This window comes from Dermacentor silvarum, chromosome 8 (genome assembly GCF_013339745.2).
Source record: "Dermacentor silvarum isolate Dsil-2018 chromosome 8, BIME_Dsil_1.4, whole genome shotgun sequence".
Lineage (NCBI taxonomy): Eukaryota > Metazoa > Arthropoda > Arachnida > Ixodida > Ixodidae > Dermacentor > Dermacentor silvarum.
Genome location: NC_051161.1, coordinates 37,355,522 through 37,377,381, shown reverse-complemented (window position 1 = coordinate 37,377,381; position 21,860 = coordinate 37,355,522). Strand labels below are relative to the sequence as shown.

The 21,860-nt window shown below is 45.8% G+C and overlaps 1 protein-coding gene across 1 annotated transcript in view; it reads left to right on the top strand.

Moving 5' to 3' along the window:
- The window catches only part of LOC119461032 (protein shisa-4), a 57,982-nt gene that overhangs the window by 10,789 nt on the left and 25,333 nt on the right, over nt 1-21,860 (top strand). Inside the window, exon 2 of the mRNA XM_037722210.2 lies at nt 16,495-16,542. Coding sequence (XP_037578138.1) covers nt 16,509-16,542 — 34 coding nt within the window. The 5' untranslated portion in view covers nt 16,495-16,508. The remainder of the gene's footprint in view (nt 1-16,494; nt 16,543-21,860) is intronic.

Below are 21,860 nucleotides of genomic sequence, written 5' to 3'. Positions count from 1 at the left end.
GAAGGATCTTAGAGAAGAGAGGAATCGTAACATGAAGAATAATGTGCAAGCTTGTAGAGTGCCACAGAGATGAAAGTCCGAAGTGCCACTCAAAGAGGCGTATAGTATGCGTTGCCCGACGACAACGAGAAGGATAGCGACCAGGGGCACGACTACAATATAACGACGAAAAAGGCAAAATGACAGCGGCACGACGACGTTGCTAGCATAGTATCTCAGTAGCCGCAGACATGGGGTCAAAAGTAGTGTGGGAATAAATCAATTCCTTTAATACATAATATTTAGGAGTCATTGGCGACTTAAAACGGCGCTGGCTAGTCCTTTTTACATAGAAGAAATATGATATATATATATATATATATATATATATATATATATATATATATATATACTAAAAATGAAATAGTGAGCCAGCCAATATTGAACAAAAAATAAAGATAACAAGAACGAAAAAAATTTCTTTCTGTCGGCTTCTTCTGCCAAGCAAACTGCTGATGACGATGATGATGCTTATGATGATTATATCTGGATGGGGTGGCCTTAAACAGCTATCGTTGTAAGACAACCTTCATGCGAATATAGGAATAAAGACAGTCTGAAATTACGTCACGTGCGCGAGTGAGGCGTGCACCTGAGGTGACAGTGTCGTTCGGACACCTCTGCGACAGGAGACGGTGGATTTAGCGGCGAGAATCGCTATAGCCTCGCGTCCTCTCTATCCCTTGCATCTGCCCTTCAGGCAAACTTCGAATATGACTGCTTCCAAACGTCGCGCTAGCAGACGGAAGAAATGCGCACACACGGCACATAACATGAGTTGGATGGGGGGAAAAAACGCACAAAGTTAAGCTCCACTTAACCTCGACGAACTGCTTTTACCACTGCGCATTAGTCGCCTTCACGAGAGAACCTAAAGGCGAGCGGTGTCGTGACGTGAAGAAGAAAAACACTGGCTCTTATAACTGCGCAGTGATATAATTAACGCGAGAATGTGCTGCGCTTGCGAGGTGCACACCTAAGGGGACTAGGGTCATTGGTAATTAAACCGCTTTGACAGCTTGAGAACGACATCACAACGCGACCTCATGTGGGACCAGTTCTGCCTATAAAAACTTTTTTTTTTTTTACAATCTTTACCCGTTCCTGTTCGGCGAAGTTTTCCGTCCCTCCCTCCTTCGCTCTCTCACTGACTCTCTCACTAACTTCTCTGCAGCTTGTAATAATTACGCTTGGGCGGGAACAGAGCACCAAACTGAACTATCCCACCAGGTGTTCGCGATTCACAAGGAGAAATCGCAAAAGTAGCATCGTAAACAACATGGTATTGCCTGACCACAAAAAGTGGAACTTTGAATCAGCCTTCTCGCATACCTCCTCATAAAAAACAGAGAGAGAGAGAGAAAAAATAACATATATTTAAAAGATGGCTCGAGGTCAATTTGGGGAAATGGGTAAGCGGAATGAAAATCGGGCTAAGCGTGACGCACTAGAAACTTCACGTGCGAATCTCCATAGCGTGCATGTTAGCACGTGGTCGCATACCCAGTCCTCGAATCATGTCTTGACCAATTCTTATACAAAAACAGTAAAAGGCTTGTTCAGCAGTGGTGTGGGCCACGCTGGGTCCACGCTACGTGGACCCAATGTCGGACGCAATGTACTGAAAACAGCACACACAAGGACCCTGCGAAGAGCTTCTTAAGCACCACATTAAATTCAATCGTCAGAAAAGCGCAATTGTAGCGTAATCTGTCGTTAGACTCGCACTTAAAGCGAATGCGTGTGGTTGATATGTGCATGTAAGAAATGACTTTCGCGCTTTTTGCCTTAGCACGGAATAATACACAGAGTCAAGTAGACTACGCAAGTGAGGCCAACGAAGGACAAATGCGAACTTCTCCTTTCTCTCTCTCTGATTCTAAGAACTGTAGAATTCTTATAGAAAGCTTCTCTGACGTATTGTAATGGGTTGGGTGTGAAAATATAGAAAACACACACACACACACACACAGAAAATCTCATAAACAGGCTGAGTGCATACCGCCTCAAGGCGGCACAACGCCTATAGCCTTCTTTCTAGAGGCCTTCAACGTTCAAGGGGTTCGAAGTCAGTAGTGTTGTTGCTTCAAATGCGAGGTCTGACGTCCGACCCCTTTAGAAGACCATCAGAGAGGTTCCTCTGACTGCCTCTTCCTGCCCTTGCCGTTATTGATCGAAACCACTTTTCGCTACCAAGTCATTCATCTTCCCGAGATTGTCGCTCCCAGGCGATAGTTTCTTTTTTTATGTGTTGTTCTTTTCTGCGTCTGCGACTCCTCCTTGTTTGGTTGTTTGTTTGTATTTCCCGTTTGTTTGTTTCGTTATCGCCTGTGTAGGTATACCTATGCACATTCTGTTTTTCTGCGCTCTTAACGCCTTCGGCCTCACGCCGGAACGGTCGCGATCGTTCATCATCGCCAATCAGTTAGCGCGTCTCGTGTTAATGGCGCTGCGCTCCGCCACCGTTAACCGATTTGTTGGCAGTTAATGGCTCGCTTGAAACTCCGAAAAAAAGTTGTAAGCATACGCTTACACGAAAAAAGAAAGAACAAGCTCATTAGTTCATTACTACACTCTACTTCATGGCATGGCAGAAAGTTCAGCCTAAGTGGCATTTAGATTAAGCCGAAGGGTGCTAAAGTTTTCCCCGGAATGACGATAAGACCAAAAACAGCTAAATGCGAACCAGCCAGCGATAAAGGAAAGAAAAAAGCAATTTGTGTTGTCCTCATCTTTCCTGCGTGACGTACTTTGTTACTTGTAATATTAGAGCGCGCGAGTGTATTGTGTTATATCTTGCAGCGCTTTACAATAACTTATTTTGTCAATCTAAAGACATCAAGGCTTTCCGAATCACGAAATTTCTGAACAGAAACGAAGACAAACATTCGTGAAAAACCAGCTTCAAAAATCGAGCATTTTCAATTTCTAAACAAATTGAAATATATAGGCTGCGATGTTATAAAAAAGAAGAACAAGGGGGAAAAGAAAAGAAAATAGGCTTATGTACTTGCGTTATTTCATACATTTAATGTCGTAAAAATCTGCTTGTCAGGTTAGCAGAGAAGCTTGTAAATGAATGTCGATCGTATCTTGTGCCCCACAGAACGTCAGTAATGAAACAAAGGAACAGCAGGTGTACGCAACCTATAGTAGAGTGTTGCGTTTGTTGAAGGGTCTAACCGTACACCACTATATACAGCGCCTCAAATCGTTTTAAAAGAATATAAACTTGGTGAGATAGGCGCCTAAGTAGACACGTCCTTAGGCTGCCTAAGGCGAGCCACTGGAAACTACTGTACAGAAGAGATATCCCCCATGCGTTGGCTCACGAACAAGTGCGCATGCGCGACAACCGCGGTTCTCCTGCAGTAGGATCACACTGTAGAGTCTCCACTTTGCACAGGTCTTTCCTTCCGTGGTGCAACTGTTGTATATACCTTACAGTACCCGAACAGATACGAGTATTCGACAACTTCAAATGTCATTACGACAGCTTTTACTCCGGGCCCCGGCCAACATGTATGACTTGCTGGAAATAAACATATTGTTACTATGAATTCTTGAATCGAATACGAATCGAATTGCAAGAGATATTCGATTAGTATTAGAGATTTTGAATATTCACACACCTCTAGAAGACATCTATCTATATAGTTTATATGCTGTTTTATACAGGTCCATACAGAGTATTGCAAGTCCGTATTAGACCGCAATTCCAACGACTTACGCCTTTGTGTAATTTTGCTCAACTATAGTATTTATGGTATCTACATTTTAGCCTGTAATACTTCGCCTGTACTTTGCCTAAAATATATTTACAGGCAAAGATGTCTATAAGGTGTCTACAGACTGCGTCTACACGTAACTATGTCTATTAAATGTCTGAATTGACAATTTTGAGAAAGCTGAAATGTATTATTCAGAATTAATGCAAGCAGTTGAAGGCGCGTAAATCTTATGGTCAGGTGTACGATGTTTAAGCTATGTCGCTATGAAAGTGCGATTAATTTAACCAGTAATGTATACTTGCTATTCGTAGACAGCAACGCCGCAGAGCAAATCACTCGCGAAAGCTAACAATACCATTAGGCGACTGCTCAACTAACATGCGGCGCAAAATGACTGAATCGTACAAGACAGAACATGTCGCTTAATAATGCAAAAAAAATGTCACAGTTTCGCCCTAAGGGCGAAGCAATGAATGCGATAGCAACACAGCAATGTCATACGAAGTAAGGTGAGCGGCTTTGGTAGCAATATGAATTGTAGTAAACATGAGCTGATTAAGTAAGCAGGTGTGCTGCGGCGTAAGTAGTCCGACATGAAGAGAGACTCGATAACCACGAGAAGGCGCGTGTGAAACGGTGGTGTTGATGAGAAGCGCTGCCCGTCGGCAGCGCGTGCGAAGAGACACACCTGTAGCGCTGCACTGCCGATCCGGGCAGCATTGCATGTGTTGCGTGCGTTGGAAAATGTGGCCCGACTGTTACTAACTGTGGTGTGAGCGTGCACAAACAAACATGAATAGAACACACTGAATGACTGCAGACAACGACTGTCAAAACGCTGGCAGCAAGCGCATATATACGCCGCAACGGGCGAAGGTACGTGCGGTCTATCGCTTCAACGGAAACTGAGCGGCGAATGCACAGCGCATAAAGGTCAGAGCCGTGTGGAGATAAGAGACGGTGCGAGCGAGCGACGAGCGCGGTTGTTGGCAGCGTAGAAATGCGCCCCCCCCCCCCCCCGCTCCCTCCGGCGCTCGCTTCCCGCTTCCTTGCTTGCGCGTGGAAGATTGAGTGCGTTCGCTCTCCGTGACAGCGTGCGTCCCCGCACGCTTCCGCTCGGGCATACGGCGCGCGGCGAAGATTTTATCTATACGGAACCTCACGGCGACGACGACGGCGACGCCGACGGCAGAAATCCGGTGGAAGTGTCCATATAATTGCTATCGCAATAAAAAAAAAGGTAAGGCGTGCACACACGGACACAGGAGAAGTGGACAACACAAATGCCGCGTTTGTGTTGTACACTTCTCCCGCGTCTGTGTCTGCACGCCTTACCTTTTTTGCATTATGAATCCTTACAACTATCTCAGCTTTCTGTCGTTCTAAAATGTCGGTTTAATCGCACGTGCGTGCACGCAGACACACACACACGAGCACAGACACACACACGCACGCACGCGCGCGCACACACACGCATACATACGCACATACAAACATACATACTCGTACATACATACATACATACATACATACATACATACATACATACATACATACATACATACATACATACATACATACATACATACATACATACATACATACATACATACATACATACATAAATACATACATACATACATACATTCATTCATTCATACATACATACATACATACATACATACATACACGCGCGCACGCACGCACGCACGCACACACACACACATACATACGAGTACACATGCTTACGCCACGTTTAGCGCTAAACGAAGCGCAAGGAGCACAAGACGTCGCAAGTGATGCCACTCATAGAAAGAAAAGGAAGTGGAAGGGGGCGGCGGGGGGGGGGGGGGAGGGAGGGGGGTAATAACAAGAGTGCTATTGCAAAAGTGCGGGACAAGGTGAAACAGCGGCTGTCGCACGCGTGTACGCCTTGGCCCCAGCGTCACCACAACTTTCATAACGCAAACGCCCCAAAAAGGTACGCGAACGGCAGGAAGGACGTTGCCAGCGTTGTTCCATTTGCATTCACGCGGAGGTCGGCCCGCTTGCCGAGGCGTCGCGGAGTTAAGGAGAAAAACGCCAGAGGAAACGGCGCGCTGAGTAGGCGCTCGAGTTTAAAGCGCGGTGTGGAAGAGACGAGGGCGGAATGGGGCGGTTAGGTGGACGCTTTCTTATTATTTATTTATTTTTCTGTCGGGAGCCACGGTGCTATAGTAATCCCTGCTTCCTCCGGGGTCTCGCAGGAAGCCGGGAAACGTGTCGCAGCTTCTACGTATACAGGAGGCGGCGGCTAGCCGCGCATCGATCGAAAGCAAGGAAATGGCACAAAAAAAATGGAACCTGCCGCGTCAGCGCCCAAAGCTCGTGGCCCCTGTATAGGAGTCCGCAACTTTTTTAATCGGGATCAGCGAAAACGCTGATCCCGCTGAACGAAGACATTATTATTTTTTTTTCCGGAACAAAAGATGACGCCGTCTTTCTTTTTCTTTGGAAAAGTATGGGTTCGTGCGAGTTCCCGCTGCCAATCACAGCATTAAAAAGAAAAAAAAAAGAGACGGCGATTAAAAAAAGAAGGGAAAAAAAAGGAAGGCGACTTGAGCAGCGTGATTCTTGTAATTACCCCTTCATCTTGTCTGACTTCACAATTATACTCTAGTCGCGCGTTCCCATTTCTACAATTTCAATTGCTTCATTCATACTTGCAATTAATATATATGCGTATACCCAACAGATTCTTGGCCCATCTGCAACACGCCGTTGCAATACGTGCCATGTTTTGAAGGATCATCATCATCATATCATCATTACCATCATCATCGTCTTCGTTCTTGTAATACATTGTGCTTCCTATAACAATAATTTATTTAGATAGCATTTAAGCCACTCAAATTTTAATATCTTCATTTTATTTGCTTAGAGTTAATGTCATAGCTTCAAGATAATCAGTTGCGGTGATTAGGTCTTGTTATCTTGCATGTCGTGATAACCTTGTCGGCCGTTTGTGCGTCAGAAAAACTGTAGGGGCTATCTGGGAGCTAGTGCTAGTCTCACGATAGCCACTAAATGTATGTGACTTCATTGCTGCCCAGCTTCAATTCCGTAATTGGCGCATGCGACTTGAGGCAAATAATTAATTAGGTAATTAGATTATAATTGCTAATTGACTAAACACTGACATCTGTCATGCAAGTAATACCAGCGGCTTCAAGTAAACCGCCTAAAAAGCGTTTTGATATCTATAAGTTGACTAATTCACTTCTTAGTTAATTATTTTACGACACATATTGTAATTTACGAATCGTAGCCGGTGAGTTTGCAAGACGCATCCACTTGAAATGAATTTCTAGGATGACCCCATTTCGAGATATTGTTTCCCAAGGTGGGGGACGAAATACATGGGTGTTCCAGTTACCTGTGTGCTTCAATGTATAAAACAGCATATTGGTAAAAAAAGTAAGTGGAACAACAGCGCATTTTTACGGCGAGTTTGATGGCACATATCTCCAAACTGGTGTCATTCGGGAAATTAATTCCAAGTGGAAATGCCTGACAAGCTCACCGGCTACAATTCGTAAATTGCAATGTGTGCCGTAAAGCAATGAACTAAGACGTTAATTAGTGAAATTTTGTTAATTAGTTGAATATGTGTTTCAATTTCTCGTGCTACTAATGTCCGCCTCATCTCGAATAACCCAGCTCAATGATAAGAACTACGCTACCTGCCACAGGCGAATTCTAAAAATTCCTTAAAACATAAAAATGAGCACCCAGTATGTATGTATGTATGTATATATATATATATATATATATATATATATATATATATATATATATATATATATATGGATGTTGCGTTTTTGTTGTATAGGTGTGTCTCAGCGTGTCGCAACTATCTCTGCACAACACGTCCGAATTCGTGCACCGTTTCGCAACAGCACCGACAGCAAACATAGGTCGAAAGGTGGCCATACGCCAAGACTGGTGGGACTGCCGCAGCATATAGCACCCTACCACGCGAATTCGGAAAGAAACAGCCGCTTCTTTCTTTCTTCCTTCCTTTTTCTTTCTTTCTTTTCTATCTTGTGGCTACGAATTCTCTCATTCCGCAGGGTATAGGTCTTCTGCGGAGGACCTCGCATTATAAATTCCACTCGCGCGGCGTGACCAAGGCCTCCCCCCCCACCGACACGGCCCGCTCTACACCCGAACGCCGGCCGCAATCACGCAGAGCACCCGGCGCGCGCATTGGGCTCTGGGAGAACTCCGGCGCGTGCTTCGAATGCTACACTGGCCTCGCTGCAATCGACCGCGCGGCTGGCCACGGCGGCGGCGGCTTCTTCGCGCCTATACGGGGGCGTCGGGCCACTTTGGGCTTCCGCTGTGGCGCAGCAGCCAACGTTACCGTATAACTGTACAGGAGGAGGCGCGGAAAAAAAAAAAGAAAACTGGGCGCTGCAAAGTGGGAACCTTCGATTGGGCAGCCGAGTCCCTCTCTTCTCTGATTGGATTTGCTCAACTCGCCTCGTTTGGCGCCGACAAGCTGCCCTCTTCATTGCGCGCGCCCAGCGCCACCACCACCGGCGCGATTGTTGGCGTCGTTTCCATTCGAGTGAGCTGAACAACACTTCACTTTCTCTCCCAGGCTGTATACCTCGGGGGCTTTGTCGCCTAGTTTGTCGGCAATTGACAGCCGCTGAATGGGCCGGTCGTGAAGCGCGCGCTCTCGATGTTCGTTGACAAAGTCACGGGTTTGCGTTGTCATTTATATGCTCTGGCGGCAGTAATCGCGTTAGTGTATAGCTTAACGAAAGGAACACCTTCATCTAGTAGGAAATGGCAACAAAAAGACACAAGTGATAGACTTCTGTTCGACCACCTCCGTTAGTGTCATCTTTTGAGCTGTGTATTCCTCTGTGCACGCTCGTTAGCAATTTCTTTTTTTTTAGAGTAAGTTATCCGTTAACTTAATAAAAAAAGTCGCATAATTCTGCGCCAACACCACCTCCGAAAGTCAAAATATCCTGACCTGCCCCCCCCCCCCCCCCTCCCCCGAAAAAAAAAATGAACGAGAGGCGTTCAACGACGTGTTACGTACTGTAGTCTAGAAATAAGACGGCATGGTGTTCATTCCCCTGCTCTCATCTTGTTGCGTCAAACCTCAGAAGGCCATATGGTAAAACGCCAACATTGAAGCATGCGTAAAGGAGAAATATCTTTGTAATGAGTAAAATGATTGAATCATCCATTAAAATGAGATTTCTTAGTACTCGAAACAACCGTGTCCACAAGTCCTCGCCTTTTTGTTCGTAAACACTGTTTGTCATTGAACGTACGTTTTCGCTAAGAATGTATTTGCTGTCACAATATACTTGTAATAGGATCGCCAGTCAGCCTCTACAGTCTGTAAAAGAGTACGTTTATCTAGGTCAGTTATTCACATGAGACCCTGATCACGAGAAAGAAATTTACAGAAGAATTCAATTGAGTTGGAGTGCATACGGCTGGCATTACCAAATCCTGACTGGGAGCTTACCACTGTCATTGAAAAGAAAAGTGTACAATCATTGCATTCTACCGATGCTAACATATGGGGCAGAAACTTGGAGGTTAACAAAGAAGTTCGAGACCTAGGTAAAGACCACACAAAGAGCGATGGAATGAGAAATCTTGGGCCTAACGTTAAGAGACAGGTAGAGAGAGGTGTGGATCAGAGAGCAAACGGGGATAGCCGATATTCTAGTTGACATTAAGAGGAAAAACTTGAGCTGGGCAGGCCATGTAATGCGTAGGATGGATAACCGGTGGACCATTAGGGTTACAGAATGGATACCAAGAGAAGGGAAGCGCAGTCGAGGTCGGCAGAAAACCAGATGGGATGATGAAGTTAGGAAATTTGCAGGCGCAAGTTGGAATACGTTAGCCCAAGACAGGGGTAATTGGAGATCGCAGGGAGAGGCCTTCGTCCTGCAGTGGACATAAATATAGGCTGATGATGATGATTGTGTCAAAGGTTTTGCAAATCCCACAAGTATTCGAACTATTCGAGGGTTCAATAAAGTATTCCTCAATTATGAGGTTACACATAAAGATTGACCGGTGCCCTGTTCTTAAGGTGGCGGTCCCACTCCGGCGCTACGAGCCCCCCATTTTCAGTACTTTTGGAGCAACCGTGGCGGCTCTTCTACTTAGGATATAAGGGTGTCACATATACCATAAAAAAGCTTAATTCTTGTAGATTCCAACTATATATAATATAAATAAATTAATAAATGTGATTTAGAAATAAATGTTCAAGAACAAGCATGAGATACATGGTTTTTGCGAACTGTGTCTCAGTTGTGACCATATTTAGAAGAAACTACCACATTTGCTGCATTGCGGCTTGTTCTGTAGCTTTAGGTCATAATTATCTATTGCCTAGACGCAGCGAAATAATGTTGAATTTTTAGTTTTTGGATAATTGGCTTTTGAAGATTGCCAAATATCGCAATCTCCTGTTGTAAACAGGCCGGCAACTACACGCTCAAGGAAGGTAAATTTTGGATAAATTAGAGTTCAAAGAATTTCCATTTAGGACGCAAAATTTCATTCGTGTACCTTTATGAGTTTTGAACCTCAGCTTCGTAGCTTTAGTACCTTCCCGCAAAATGGGCAAAAGTAGACCCAGAATTCTAAATATTGCATAAGTTTGGTCGCATTATTAGGAAAACGAATAAAGGTTCATGAATGAAATTTTGCGTCCTAAATGGAAATTCGTTGAACTCTGATTTATCCAAAGTTTACTTTCCTTGAGCGCTTGTTTCATTTCATTTAATACCCGCTTGCTCTGTCTTACCGTCAGTCTCTTATGGTTGTTATGCATAGCTTGCAGGTTTCACCGAAGAGAAGCCATAAAAAATATCTTCGGGTCGCAGCATACAGTGCCGTCTCGTATTGATTAAGCCCTGCCAATCTTATGTAACAATATACCTCTGAGCCTGAAAACAAATATAGGACAGTTTGTTTACCTAACCAGTTAATTAAGTTTGTTCGCTCAGCTAAACAAATAAGTAAGATGCCCTATATTAATTTTACCGCAGCACACTGTAGTTCTCATTCTGGTACATTGTTCTAGGGAATTTGTGCACTATTGTAAGATGTACTGGCTTGAGGTCGCTCGAGCGTCGTATCTACACCCACCATTTAAAGCCGCAGTCGGAAAACATACCCGAACTTGTGGCAGCTATTGTAACGCATAACAAATTATCATCTTCATAATCACTGACAGCTGTCACGGACGGCAAGACCAAAGTAAAGTAGCGTACTTTCTTTCGGGAAATAACGGCACCTTTTGAGACATCTCCGCCGACGTGATACTTTTTTTTTTCTTCGCGTGAAGAGAAACTAAAGAGGTCGTTTTTTTTTTTCCACTTTTTTTTTTTCTTCTTCTCTCGCGCCGAGAGACAGCGACGAGGATTTTTTTTTTTTTTTTTTGACAGGAAAGCAATAAGGATAAAATAAATTTATATAAGTAATACACGCTTCTGAACACGGCCGCATTGGTTCTTGTTCCGTGTCAGCTGGGGCTGTGGGAACGAAGAACTCGAAGCTGAAGTCGAGCTTGCGGCAAGCGCAGCGCGCAGCTGACCGTGAACGGCCCTTCCGCGCAAGCTGTTACGTCTTCAGTCACTTCTTTAAAGCATGACATGTGCGGAACACGTGTTCCCGTGAAGTTCGGCGGCGGCTCTCGGCTCTTTTTCTGGCGCCTCAGGCCGTTCACGGTCCACGGCCTTTAAATGATCTTTCTTTTTTCACGTTTGCCTTCGCTCTCTGCGCAGACCGCGAGAGCGTTACGCATTTCAGAGACCTTTACGATGCATATGTGGGAGGAGGGAGGGGGTCACTCAGCGACTTGCGGCACGCACCGTTAAACAACCGTTGACAGAATTATTAAGTGAGCTTCAACGGTGCCAAAGAAATGCCGCCGGCCATGGAGAACGACGCGACGCGACGCCAGGTGGCGTAGAGGATTGTGGTCTGGATTATAGTCTTTGAGCCATCGAGGTTTTCTTTTTTAAGTGTCCGCAATACGAGCGTACAATCGTGTTGAACAAAAATCGAACTCACTTAGAACCTACAATAAATATTACGGCACAACTCATCTCACGATGACTATCGATGGTGTAAGCCTGTTGCTACAAAGCTCTAGTTGTTTCTTTAATCGTTGCTCGGAAAGCTTGGGGTCGGCGTATTCCTTCATCCTGGTTTCGCCGAACGGAACGGCTGCAAAGGAGGGGATAAAGAAACGGTTGGCGGTATGTGGCCACCGGTCCTTGCTTGAAGAGCGAAACACAATGGGAAAATTGATTGTTAGCAGCGGGGGATATCACGGTGACGGCACAGAACGCGTAAACGCCGTAGTCATCAGGCACTGCGCGCACGTTGCCCATTGTGATTGTTGTTGGGAAACCGTTTCTAAGACCGCAGCCAATTGACAATTGTAGGAACCGATTTCAAAAATGAGTGTTTACTTGACTAGTGTACGCGAACATATATGGCCCGCAGCTATTACACTGTCGGTTTTTCCAAAAGAGTGTACGCAGTTACAAGTGGTAGACGGGGCAACAAAGCATAGCTCAATCACCCTGCCACTTTGGTTTGCAGGTGCATGCTGCCTGTTTATTAGCATTTTATTGTGCCCATTGCATTGGGCTCTGTGGCTTTGCGCGGGAGTATGATTGCTATGCATTTGTAACCCTGCCCCCTTTGTGCGTTGTTTTTTTTTTTAATGTTGCTTTTAGGAAAGGAGAAAACACCGAAAAAAATGTGGTTGATCCCTCTTATATAGGAATCGGTATAGAACACGAAAGTGAAACGTGTCTTCACAGAAGTAGTGTAATGTTTATTGCACATTGATATATAATGTCTATTGGTGTTTTGTGGCTAAAGCGCCCTTAGGCGTTGATGCACCCACGCTGACGCCTGGTGGCACGTCTCCTCCATCACGACTACCAACGTCGATGACCATGAGCAACCGTCGTGCATATGGAAGCTGCACTACGCTGCACACGCTAGCACAACGCGAAAGACGAAGCACGTAACTGACACACTAATACAACGCGCAAGACAAAGCACGTAACTGAATCGTCACCGAGTCAAATCAGCGCGTACAGCGCGTCGTAATTGCAGCCTCCGCGATCAACTTCAGAAACATTTTCAGAGCTAATTGCGGAGGCCACGCTCCGCTGTGCTGAGTACGGTGAACGCCACCTAGGTGGCGTTGGTAGTGCTTCTTGATGCCAGAGTCCCTTCGAATGCTGGCATCGAGGCGTCGTAGTGCTGAGACCACCGAAGCGTTCACTGTCGGTGCGCGTTAGTGTCATAATGCAGTACTTCTCTTTTCTGCTCGTAGGCGGCGGCACCGCCCCGAGCAAGAGCGCGGGTACACGGAGGAGTGTTAGATATATAAGGCGCGTCTGTGTAGCTCTCTGCAAATGCGTTTGTGGCGCAATGGGTTAAACGCTCGGCGATCTATCGTCGCGGACCGAGAGGTCGTGGGTTCGATTTCCAAATTTTGCATGTTTGTGGAACTTTTTCTTCTGGTTTTTTTCTTTGTATTATGTTCTATGACGTATTTCCGTGACGGAAATACGTCAGTGAAGTCTTGGTGGACCCCGGCATAAAACACTTTCGTGTTAAAAGGTGGTAAAGGAAAGGCTCTTGGATGAAGCGCAGTGCTGGAAATGCCGGCGGACCACTCACACGACGATCCTAGTACATGATTAGTGATTGGTGCGCCGGCGGACCACTCTCATAGCCACTCAGTGGCGATTGGGCTGTAAAGGTTTGGGGTGGGGCACCGAAGGGTAGAAAACGTGGCGCCGTTGCCCCGACCAAGCGTTCTGGACACTTTAAATGGTGGGTGTAGATACGACGCTCGAGCGACTTCAAGCCAGTACATCTTACAATAGAGCACAAATTCCCTAGAACAATGTACCAGAATGAGAACTACAATGAGCTGCGGGAAAATTAATATATTTTTTTTATTTTTATTTATTTATTGATACTGCGATCTTATACAAGACCTTAGCAGGGTGGGCATACAATATACAAGTAAAGGTCCGTTGGAAACATCTAACGTAATTCCAAAAGTAATCATTAATCCATTCACAAATAAATCATAAGTCAAGATCCAGGAAAAGAAATGCAACAACATAAGACACAATTGCAACACAATGATATAATGTAGTATAAACTATGTTAAGAAATTACAGATAGCTTTCAAACATTTGCAGTGATGTTTGTGATACTGCATCATTATTAAGATTATTCCAATCTGTAATCGTTCTGGGGAAATAAGAATACTTATAGGAGTTAATTCTAGCGTTTAATGGTGTCACTGTAAAATCGTGCCGTTGTCTTGTGTTATGTCCAGAGGAGTACGATATAATGTTGAATGTGTTAAGATTGTATTTACCTTGGAGTAATTGAAAAAAGAATTTTAAACGGCAGATACGGTTTCTATGAGAGACTGGAAGCAAACCACTTTGATTAAGTAGATGAGTGATAGATGAACGGCCAAATGAATTATAAGTAAACCGTACTGCTTTCTTTTGAACTCTCTCCAATTTAGCAGTGTTAGTTTTAGTGAAGGGATCCCAGATTATGATGGCATATTCTAACATGGGACGAATAATGGTATTATATGCGAGAAAACGTACACTGGGGGGCGTGAGCTTCAAAGCACGTCGAAGGAAAAAGAGTTTGCGGAGGGCGTTAGCGGTGACGTTATCCACATGTTCGGTCCAGGAGAGGTTTTTACAGATCCGAAGCCCTAGGTACTTGTAGCTGTTCACTTCTGAAAGATCATTATTATTAGCAGTATAGTTAAATAGGAGAGGCTTCCGTTTCTGTGTTATGCGCATGAACACTGTTATGCGCATGAACACTATAGGGCATCTTACTTATTTGTTTATCTGAGCGAACAAACTTAATTAGCTGGTTAGGTAAACAAACTGTCCAATATTTGTTTTCAGGCTCAGATGTATTTTGTTACATGAGATTGGCAGGGCTTAATTAATACGAGACGGCACTGTATGCTGCGACCGGAAGAGATTTTTCATGGCTTCTCTTCGGTGAAACCAGCAAGCTATAAGCATAACAACCATAAGAGACTGACGGTAAGACAGAGCAAGCGGGTATTAATTGAAATGAAACAAATTATCCCTCTTAGATCAAAGTTGTGAAGCAATGGAAGTGATAAAGAAGCGAGCAAAAGCAAAGTAAAAAGCCTAAGTAACTGAGACTCAATCAGTCTAGAAAGAGGGGGGGGGGGGGGGGGGGGAGGAGTGAAGAACTTATCCCGTGATTGTCTTTGGTGATTGAGATACGGGTCTGTGTTTTGAAACCTCGCGAATTGCACGAGACCCACGGATACCGGCCGCCCACGCGCTGTCCGTGGGCCTGCCGCGTGTCATTCTAATGGAAAAATCGATCTCCGGTGCCAGCCAGCTCTCTCTCAGGCCAGCGCCACGCGCCGAGGCCGCTGCGCTTTCGCCATCTCCTCTTAATCTCGCCCGGTGCCCGCCCTAATTAAAGTTCAGCGCCTTCTTCTCCTTTAACTTCTTACACGCTCCCCCTTCCTCACTCCTCAGCTCACATCCATTTCCAGCGGGATAGCGAGTCGACTTTCTGTCTACAGAGGTTGCAGCAGAGACACAGAAAATGAAAGAACGTAGGCAGACCAACCGGAATAGCGTCTAGCTTTGTATCCTGCACTGTGCGTGCGTGTGTATGTGACGCGGTGTGTGTGTGTGTGTGTGTGTGTGTGTGTGTGTGTGTGTGTGTGTGTGTGTGTGTGTGTGTGTGTGTGTGTGTGTGTGTGTGTGTGTGTGTGTGTGTGTGTGTGTGTGTGTGTGTGTGTGTGTGTGTGTGTGTGTGTGTGTGTGTGTGTGTGTGTGTGTGTGTGTGTGTGTGTGTGTGTGTGTGTGTGTGTGTGTGTGTGTGTGGTGTGTGTGTGTGTGTGTGTGTGTGTGTGTGTGTGTGTGTGTGGCGTGCGTGCGTGCGTGCGTGCGTGCGTGCGTGCGTGCGTGCGTGTTCAAAGTTCTACATAATCTCCCATTTCTCTCTATCACACACGCACAGGCACGCACGCACACACACACACACACACACACACACACACACACACACACACACCACACACACACGCACGCACGCACGCACACAAGCACGCACAAACGCACACAGATATTGCTGTTAAAATGATTCAGTCATAAGCGCGTTGTAGCGTGATAAGCGCGTTGTAGTATGCTTCCCCGCACAAACACCATTATTGCAAGGAAGCAATTTTTCACGAGCATTCTCTGAGAAGTTGCAAAGGTGCCCATGGCCGTCTTGCGCAGACTCTTTAATCTCGTCGCTAGAACAACACATAAAATATCACGCTTAAAGAAAGTGGAACGCTTCGATTAAGAGGAATTAACTTGTAAGATGAGTCTTTATTGGGTGTTCATCCTTCATTTTCAATAGACGCTCATCTTGAAAGATTCGGCAGCCTGAAACTTTGCACTGCTGACTTTCCTTGGCTGGACGCTGACGTTATGTTCAGGTTCAAAAGGTTATTTTTAGGAAACTGAAAATATTCAGGAGATTAAAAACGCGCAACCGTTTTGTTTTTTATCTTATAGGAACGTACGGACATGTGGTGTGTATTAAGGAGGAACCTATTCTGCTTTTGCAGGTGCAGTCGAGGCAATGGAGGTCCCTGTACTTTCTAAAGGTCACAAAGGTGAGTGAATTGTCTGCTGCCATGCATTTCAGGCACAATGCGGTTTCGTTTGTCTCTCTTGGTCACCCAAGAACGGGCTTTGGCAAGCGGATGCTGCTTTAGTGTGCAGCTTTAATTCCGCACCGTAAGATGAACGGAAAAGCACATTCGCGATCGGTTAAGAAAATAATCGTGAAGACAGATCAAAGCTCACTAATCAGAGTTCACTAATTCACACAGTGGTTACGATTGACCGAGTCACAGAGGTTACATGGGTAGACATGTATCTTATTCTTAACTTCTTCAAATCTTCAGTGGATACCCTGCTGGCAATAAACTGCAGGCTTTACTCTTAGATAATGGCAGAGAAATAAAACATAATAAATAGGCGGAGTGATGCGCTTAAGGCAGGTTTCTCTAGTCTGGTGCTCAACCATGAAAGAGAGAGATAAAATAGGTAACACGTGGCGACGTTGAGGATAGAAAGATGCAAATAAATAAGAGCGCGTAGCGTCGTGTATGACGTACAAGGCAGTAAGATAAAACATTAGAGCACGAGACAGAGAAACATAGTAAGAAAATAGATCAAGCGTGAGATGAAAAAAAAGTAAGGTTAGTGTTCGGTTCTAAACCATCAAGTGATCTGGTGTTCTGAACACGAGTGTCGGGTCAAGTACGCAAAGAATTAATTGTATTCATGCGACTGAGTCGCGTAATAAGTCATTCTTTTTCTTCCTTTTTTAATATTTGGTCCCACAACTGAGTTGGTCTCAACGATCTGGTTGCTATCATTACCATTCACAATATCACGCAACACCTCCAACCGGTCAACCTGGTTGGCACAGGCTGAAGAACCGAAAGCGCAGTGGTGATATAAAGTTCGACTACGTTAGATACGTCCCTCCAGTGTGTTCTCCTTATGCGTCTTTCAAAGTAGCGCAGCTAACCCTTACTGCCCTGAAGAGCCAAGCACCCGAATAAAACAAAAAGACTCAGTTAACTATAAATTAAATTGTGCGACTTAGCGTCCCGATACTGCAGAGGGACGCCGTAGTAGGAGGGGTCCGGATTAACTTGAACCACTTGGTGTTGTTTAACATGCACCTTAATTTAAAGGGGCCCTGAACCACGCCTCGGGCTTGGTGAAATAACATAGTCCGCGGGTAGCATACGCTGTTGTGAACATATCAGCCAAGTTCTGCTGTCGTGCGCGGTCCGTGGAGCTCGCAAGCGGAACGCGAAGTCACCTTTCTCTCAAACGCTCTCGTTTCAAAATACCCCATGACCCTCGCTCTTTTCTGTGTGCTTTATTTCGTAATAAAGCACACTCCTATGCACGGCTGCTATTGGTCGCTGCGGCTGGTTACACCACGGCCGCCGCGGGGTGCCGCCACGAGTCCACTGGCTAAGCGCACTGCGGCTCTCTGAGGACAGCCGTGTTTGATTGCCGATAACTCCGCTTCTGCTGAACGCATTGAAGTACTTTTTGCGGCAAAGTGAGTCTGAAATAGCCTATTTTCCCTTCCAATGTCTTTCTCCACTTTCTTCGCTTCTGCATTTTGCCTCCATAGAAACGCACCCACCGCAGCCGGGAATCGAACCCTTGATCTCGTTCTCAGCAGCACAACGCCATTGGTCAGCAGCACAACGCCACAGCTTCTGAAGCACCACAGCGGGTAAACTACGTGATTGAGCTTTATTACTTTTCGTTTTACGAGACAATCGCCCTTGCGACAGAACGTCGAGTCAACGGTTTGTGCAACGACAAGGTTATTTCGCAAGAAGCTACATACAGTATCGCCTACTGCATCCTGATTGGTATCGGCGGGGCACCTGCTGGCGGAACCTAATACAACCTGACCAGACCTGACCGAACCGACTCTGACGCATGCGAGTATAGCTAAGCCTTCCCAACCAGTGGACGACTTGGTAACACGCAACAGGCTTCTCGCCTTACTCCTCGCGTCCAGCCCGCCAAGCTGCTGCGAAAGAGATTCGTCCCTCATTGCGCAATCCCACCGCTTACTAAACCATCGGGTACGTTACTGTAGTCGGCAGTAGTACGTTGTTACAACACGACGCTGAAGTGAGCCAGTGCGGTGCATTAAGGGCACGAAATGCGCTAACTAAAGCGTATAGATTATGCATTTCATTAGTAGGCAAGTAGCCACTGGCTTCGCTTCGAGGCATGTACTTTTCTTTCTACAACGACGTCGTTAAATAAAGCCCCTAAGCAAAAGCGTAAGAGCCGCACCAGAAGACATAACATAGGTGCTTCCGCACGGGACTCCACTGGATCTAAGAGTGTGAAACAAACCTATATATATGTACAGCCTTTCGTAAGCGGTATTACTCAGTAAAAGATTGCCGTCGCAACATGTTATACACCACACAGATCCTCGGGTTCAAGGAGGGCAAGTTAGTGGCTGCAACCCGCACTCGGAACGGAAAGGATAGATAAGAAACGGGTAGATGGGCGGAGTGTAGGGGAGGGGGTCATTCTATCGCAAGCGGTGGCAGCGGCGTTGTTCAAACATTCAGGAACGCGAACCGAGTGTGCCCGCCCCATCTCGGAGCCGCCGGCGCGGCGTATTTCTCTTGGCGCGCTCTTCTGGCCGGCGCTAGAAGACCGCGCACCGTACACGCACAGCGTAGGAGTGAGCGCGCGCGCGAGGGTGGGCCATCGATCGCGCTCCATCGGACACCCCTCGCTCTTCTCCCGTGGCGCTCATGAATAACTCCTGGGCCTCGGCCGCCGGTTCGAGCCAGGCAGTGGTACACACAGGCGCGCGCGCGAGCCCGCACTAACGCACGCACACTGTGATTAACCCCCCCCCCCCCCCCCCCCACGCCTCGGCAATAGCGACTCGCTCTTCGATGCGCTGGCGTTCTTTTGTGTGCACCGACGCGTTTTCGCACCGCGCGCGTGCGAAAGGAAAACGTTTCTTCCGAAGCAGCAGCTTGGCCTAAGGTTTAAATTATTTATAGATCGTTCAACCGGTAGGAGAGATCCTGTCGAGAACGCGTATACATATATACGAAACCGGCGGCGTTCCTCGGAGCGGCTATAGAAGAAAGTGGGGAGCAAGAATCTCCCGGATCTGAAAGGAAGCGCGAGCGCCGTAGGCGCGTCTTCGTCTCGTGGGAAGCTTCCTTCTTTGGGGACAGTTCAATTTGTAGCGAAGGCGCCGTGCTGTGCTAGTGAGAGAGGCTGCGAAGGTTTTCATCGTGCTTACAAACTGTGTGGGTCACTTTTTCTTTTTATCGGTGGTACCTTTGTTTCGTACTGATGATGCAGTGCCCCCCAACAGAGATGTAACAAAAGGGCTCTGTGAACGTCGGAGTGGATCAATGGTTCCAAACCTTCATCACCACTTATGACGATGATAACGACAATGAGGACATTATTTTCCCATGCACTCCCACACTCCCAAGAAGAAGAAGAAGAATACTCCTCGCAAAAAAAAAAAAATCGCATCTAATGTCCACAAGCAAATACAGGGAGTGCGTCATGAAGAGTGTATTTCTATACTGTTGCACACCATTTCAAAAGCAGCCCCTGCGTCTGGCCCACGCTTCTCTCAAGACTAAAATGCCCCGGCTACTGTTTCCATCAGAAGTGCAACAAAAGGCGCGCGCTGCTGTTTTTACGTACATCGGTGTGTCACCAGAATCCCCTGGACCCGAACCTTCATAGAAGCACGTGAACGTCGCAGAGCACGAAGCGGGCGAATAACGCAGACCGTATACACTTTTAAAACATTGCGCTTCTTTCGAGCACTTCTAGTAAGCACCGCGGGGAGACTCCGGATCCGCGACCCAGGCTTTCTTGAGAGTGCAGTGCTTTCGAAGGCTCGTCGTTTCTTCCTTTGTCTTTTTTAAATTCTTTTTTTCTTGTTTCTTTAGAGAACCTAACTTAGCCTCATTTAGAAAAACGTATACGTTTTGCCATGTAATTCAAAACTGCATTAGGGATGCACACGACCGCATTCTTTTTTTTTTTTTTTGGTAACCGTAGGACGATACCACTAGAACAAGAGCGGCCTATTTGCGTAAGGCATAGTTTCAGCAGAATAATATTTGGAGGCATGGCGCAAGCTCTTGAGGACCGTGCATTGGCGCGGACTGTAAAAATGGCGTGCCAGCGTCGACTTACGTCTCACAGTCCTCGGCAATAACCATAAACAGGCTGAAGAGCACATTAGACTCCCTATCCTTGAGCACCCCCCTGACGATTAAAGTCACGAAATCACTAAAGTAGTTGCTTACGATAAGCTTGGTAAATATTACAGGAGAATATTCTATTGTGAGTATAACCAAGAGCGTCGGTGTTAAAAACCTTTTATTTTCGTTTGTATTTTATGAATAGTTAAATCAACGGAGCATAGCCATGGCCCTCGCTCGTGCCTTCCCAAGATAGCACGTAGTATACTATATTGGTTGCCATGAGTTCAAAAAAAAAAAAAAACTGGTCATGATTATAACTGTTATGACAAAGAAGGGCACTGCAGAAAATTACTACTTAAACTGTTTTTGTTTTTGGTTTTTTTCCTTTACACAGAAGCAACTTAAAAGCACTGTAAGTTACTTTCTCTGGGCGCCATGCTTAGGCGGCTAGATTCCCAGAGCAGAGGTTCTGACTGAACGAACGATGAGAGCGGAGCGTCCATAGTTATGATCATCTAGACTGAGTATCGTAGTGCGACGCTCTCAAAGTTATGCCCACAAATTCAAAAGGAAAGAAAAAAGAAGAAGGCTCAAGAAAAGAGCTCGTCCATGCGTCTCTTCTACGTAATGGTTTGTCGCGCTTTTGACTAGCTTAAACAATAGAGCAAGTTTCACTGAAGCCACACCAGCCGAACAGGACACCACTGGTAGTTTCCTTGCGCGCTGAAAGGTTAATATAGTTCGACGAATGTAATTTTACATTTGATTTTGCTTTCCTAACCAGCAGCACATCCCCGGATTAACTATAGAGAGCAAAATTATTTGAAAGAACAACGTGTAATACTAGAGCAGCGCACCTCGTGTTAAATTAATGGAAACATGGTAAAACTTGCCACATAAAAATCTTACTTTGCCTAAATCAAGAAAACAAAAATCACCGCCCAAGCACTCCGTATATAGATGGTTAACCAGCGAAGCTGAAACGTGCGGCCCCGGTATTTATCACTGGGTTAATCCCGACGGTTCATTAAAGTATTTCTCAATTATTGGTAACGTCTTTGTGTTTCTTAATGAGGTTACACACGCGTTCGGCTGCGACGTAGAGAACGACGTCACTGACGGTATGCCCGCAGTCCGCCGTTGTCGCTTGCGTTCGATGTCTCGACTTTTCT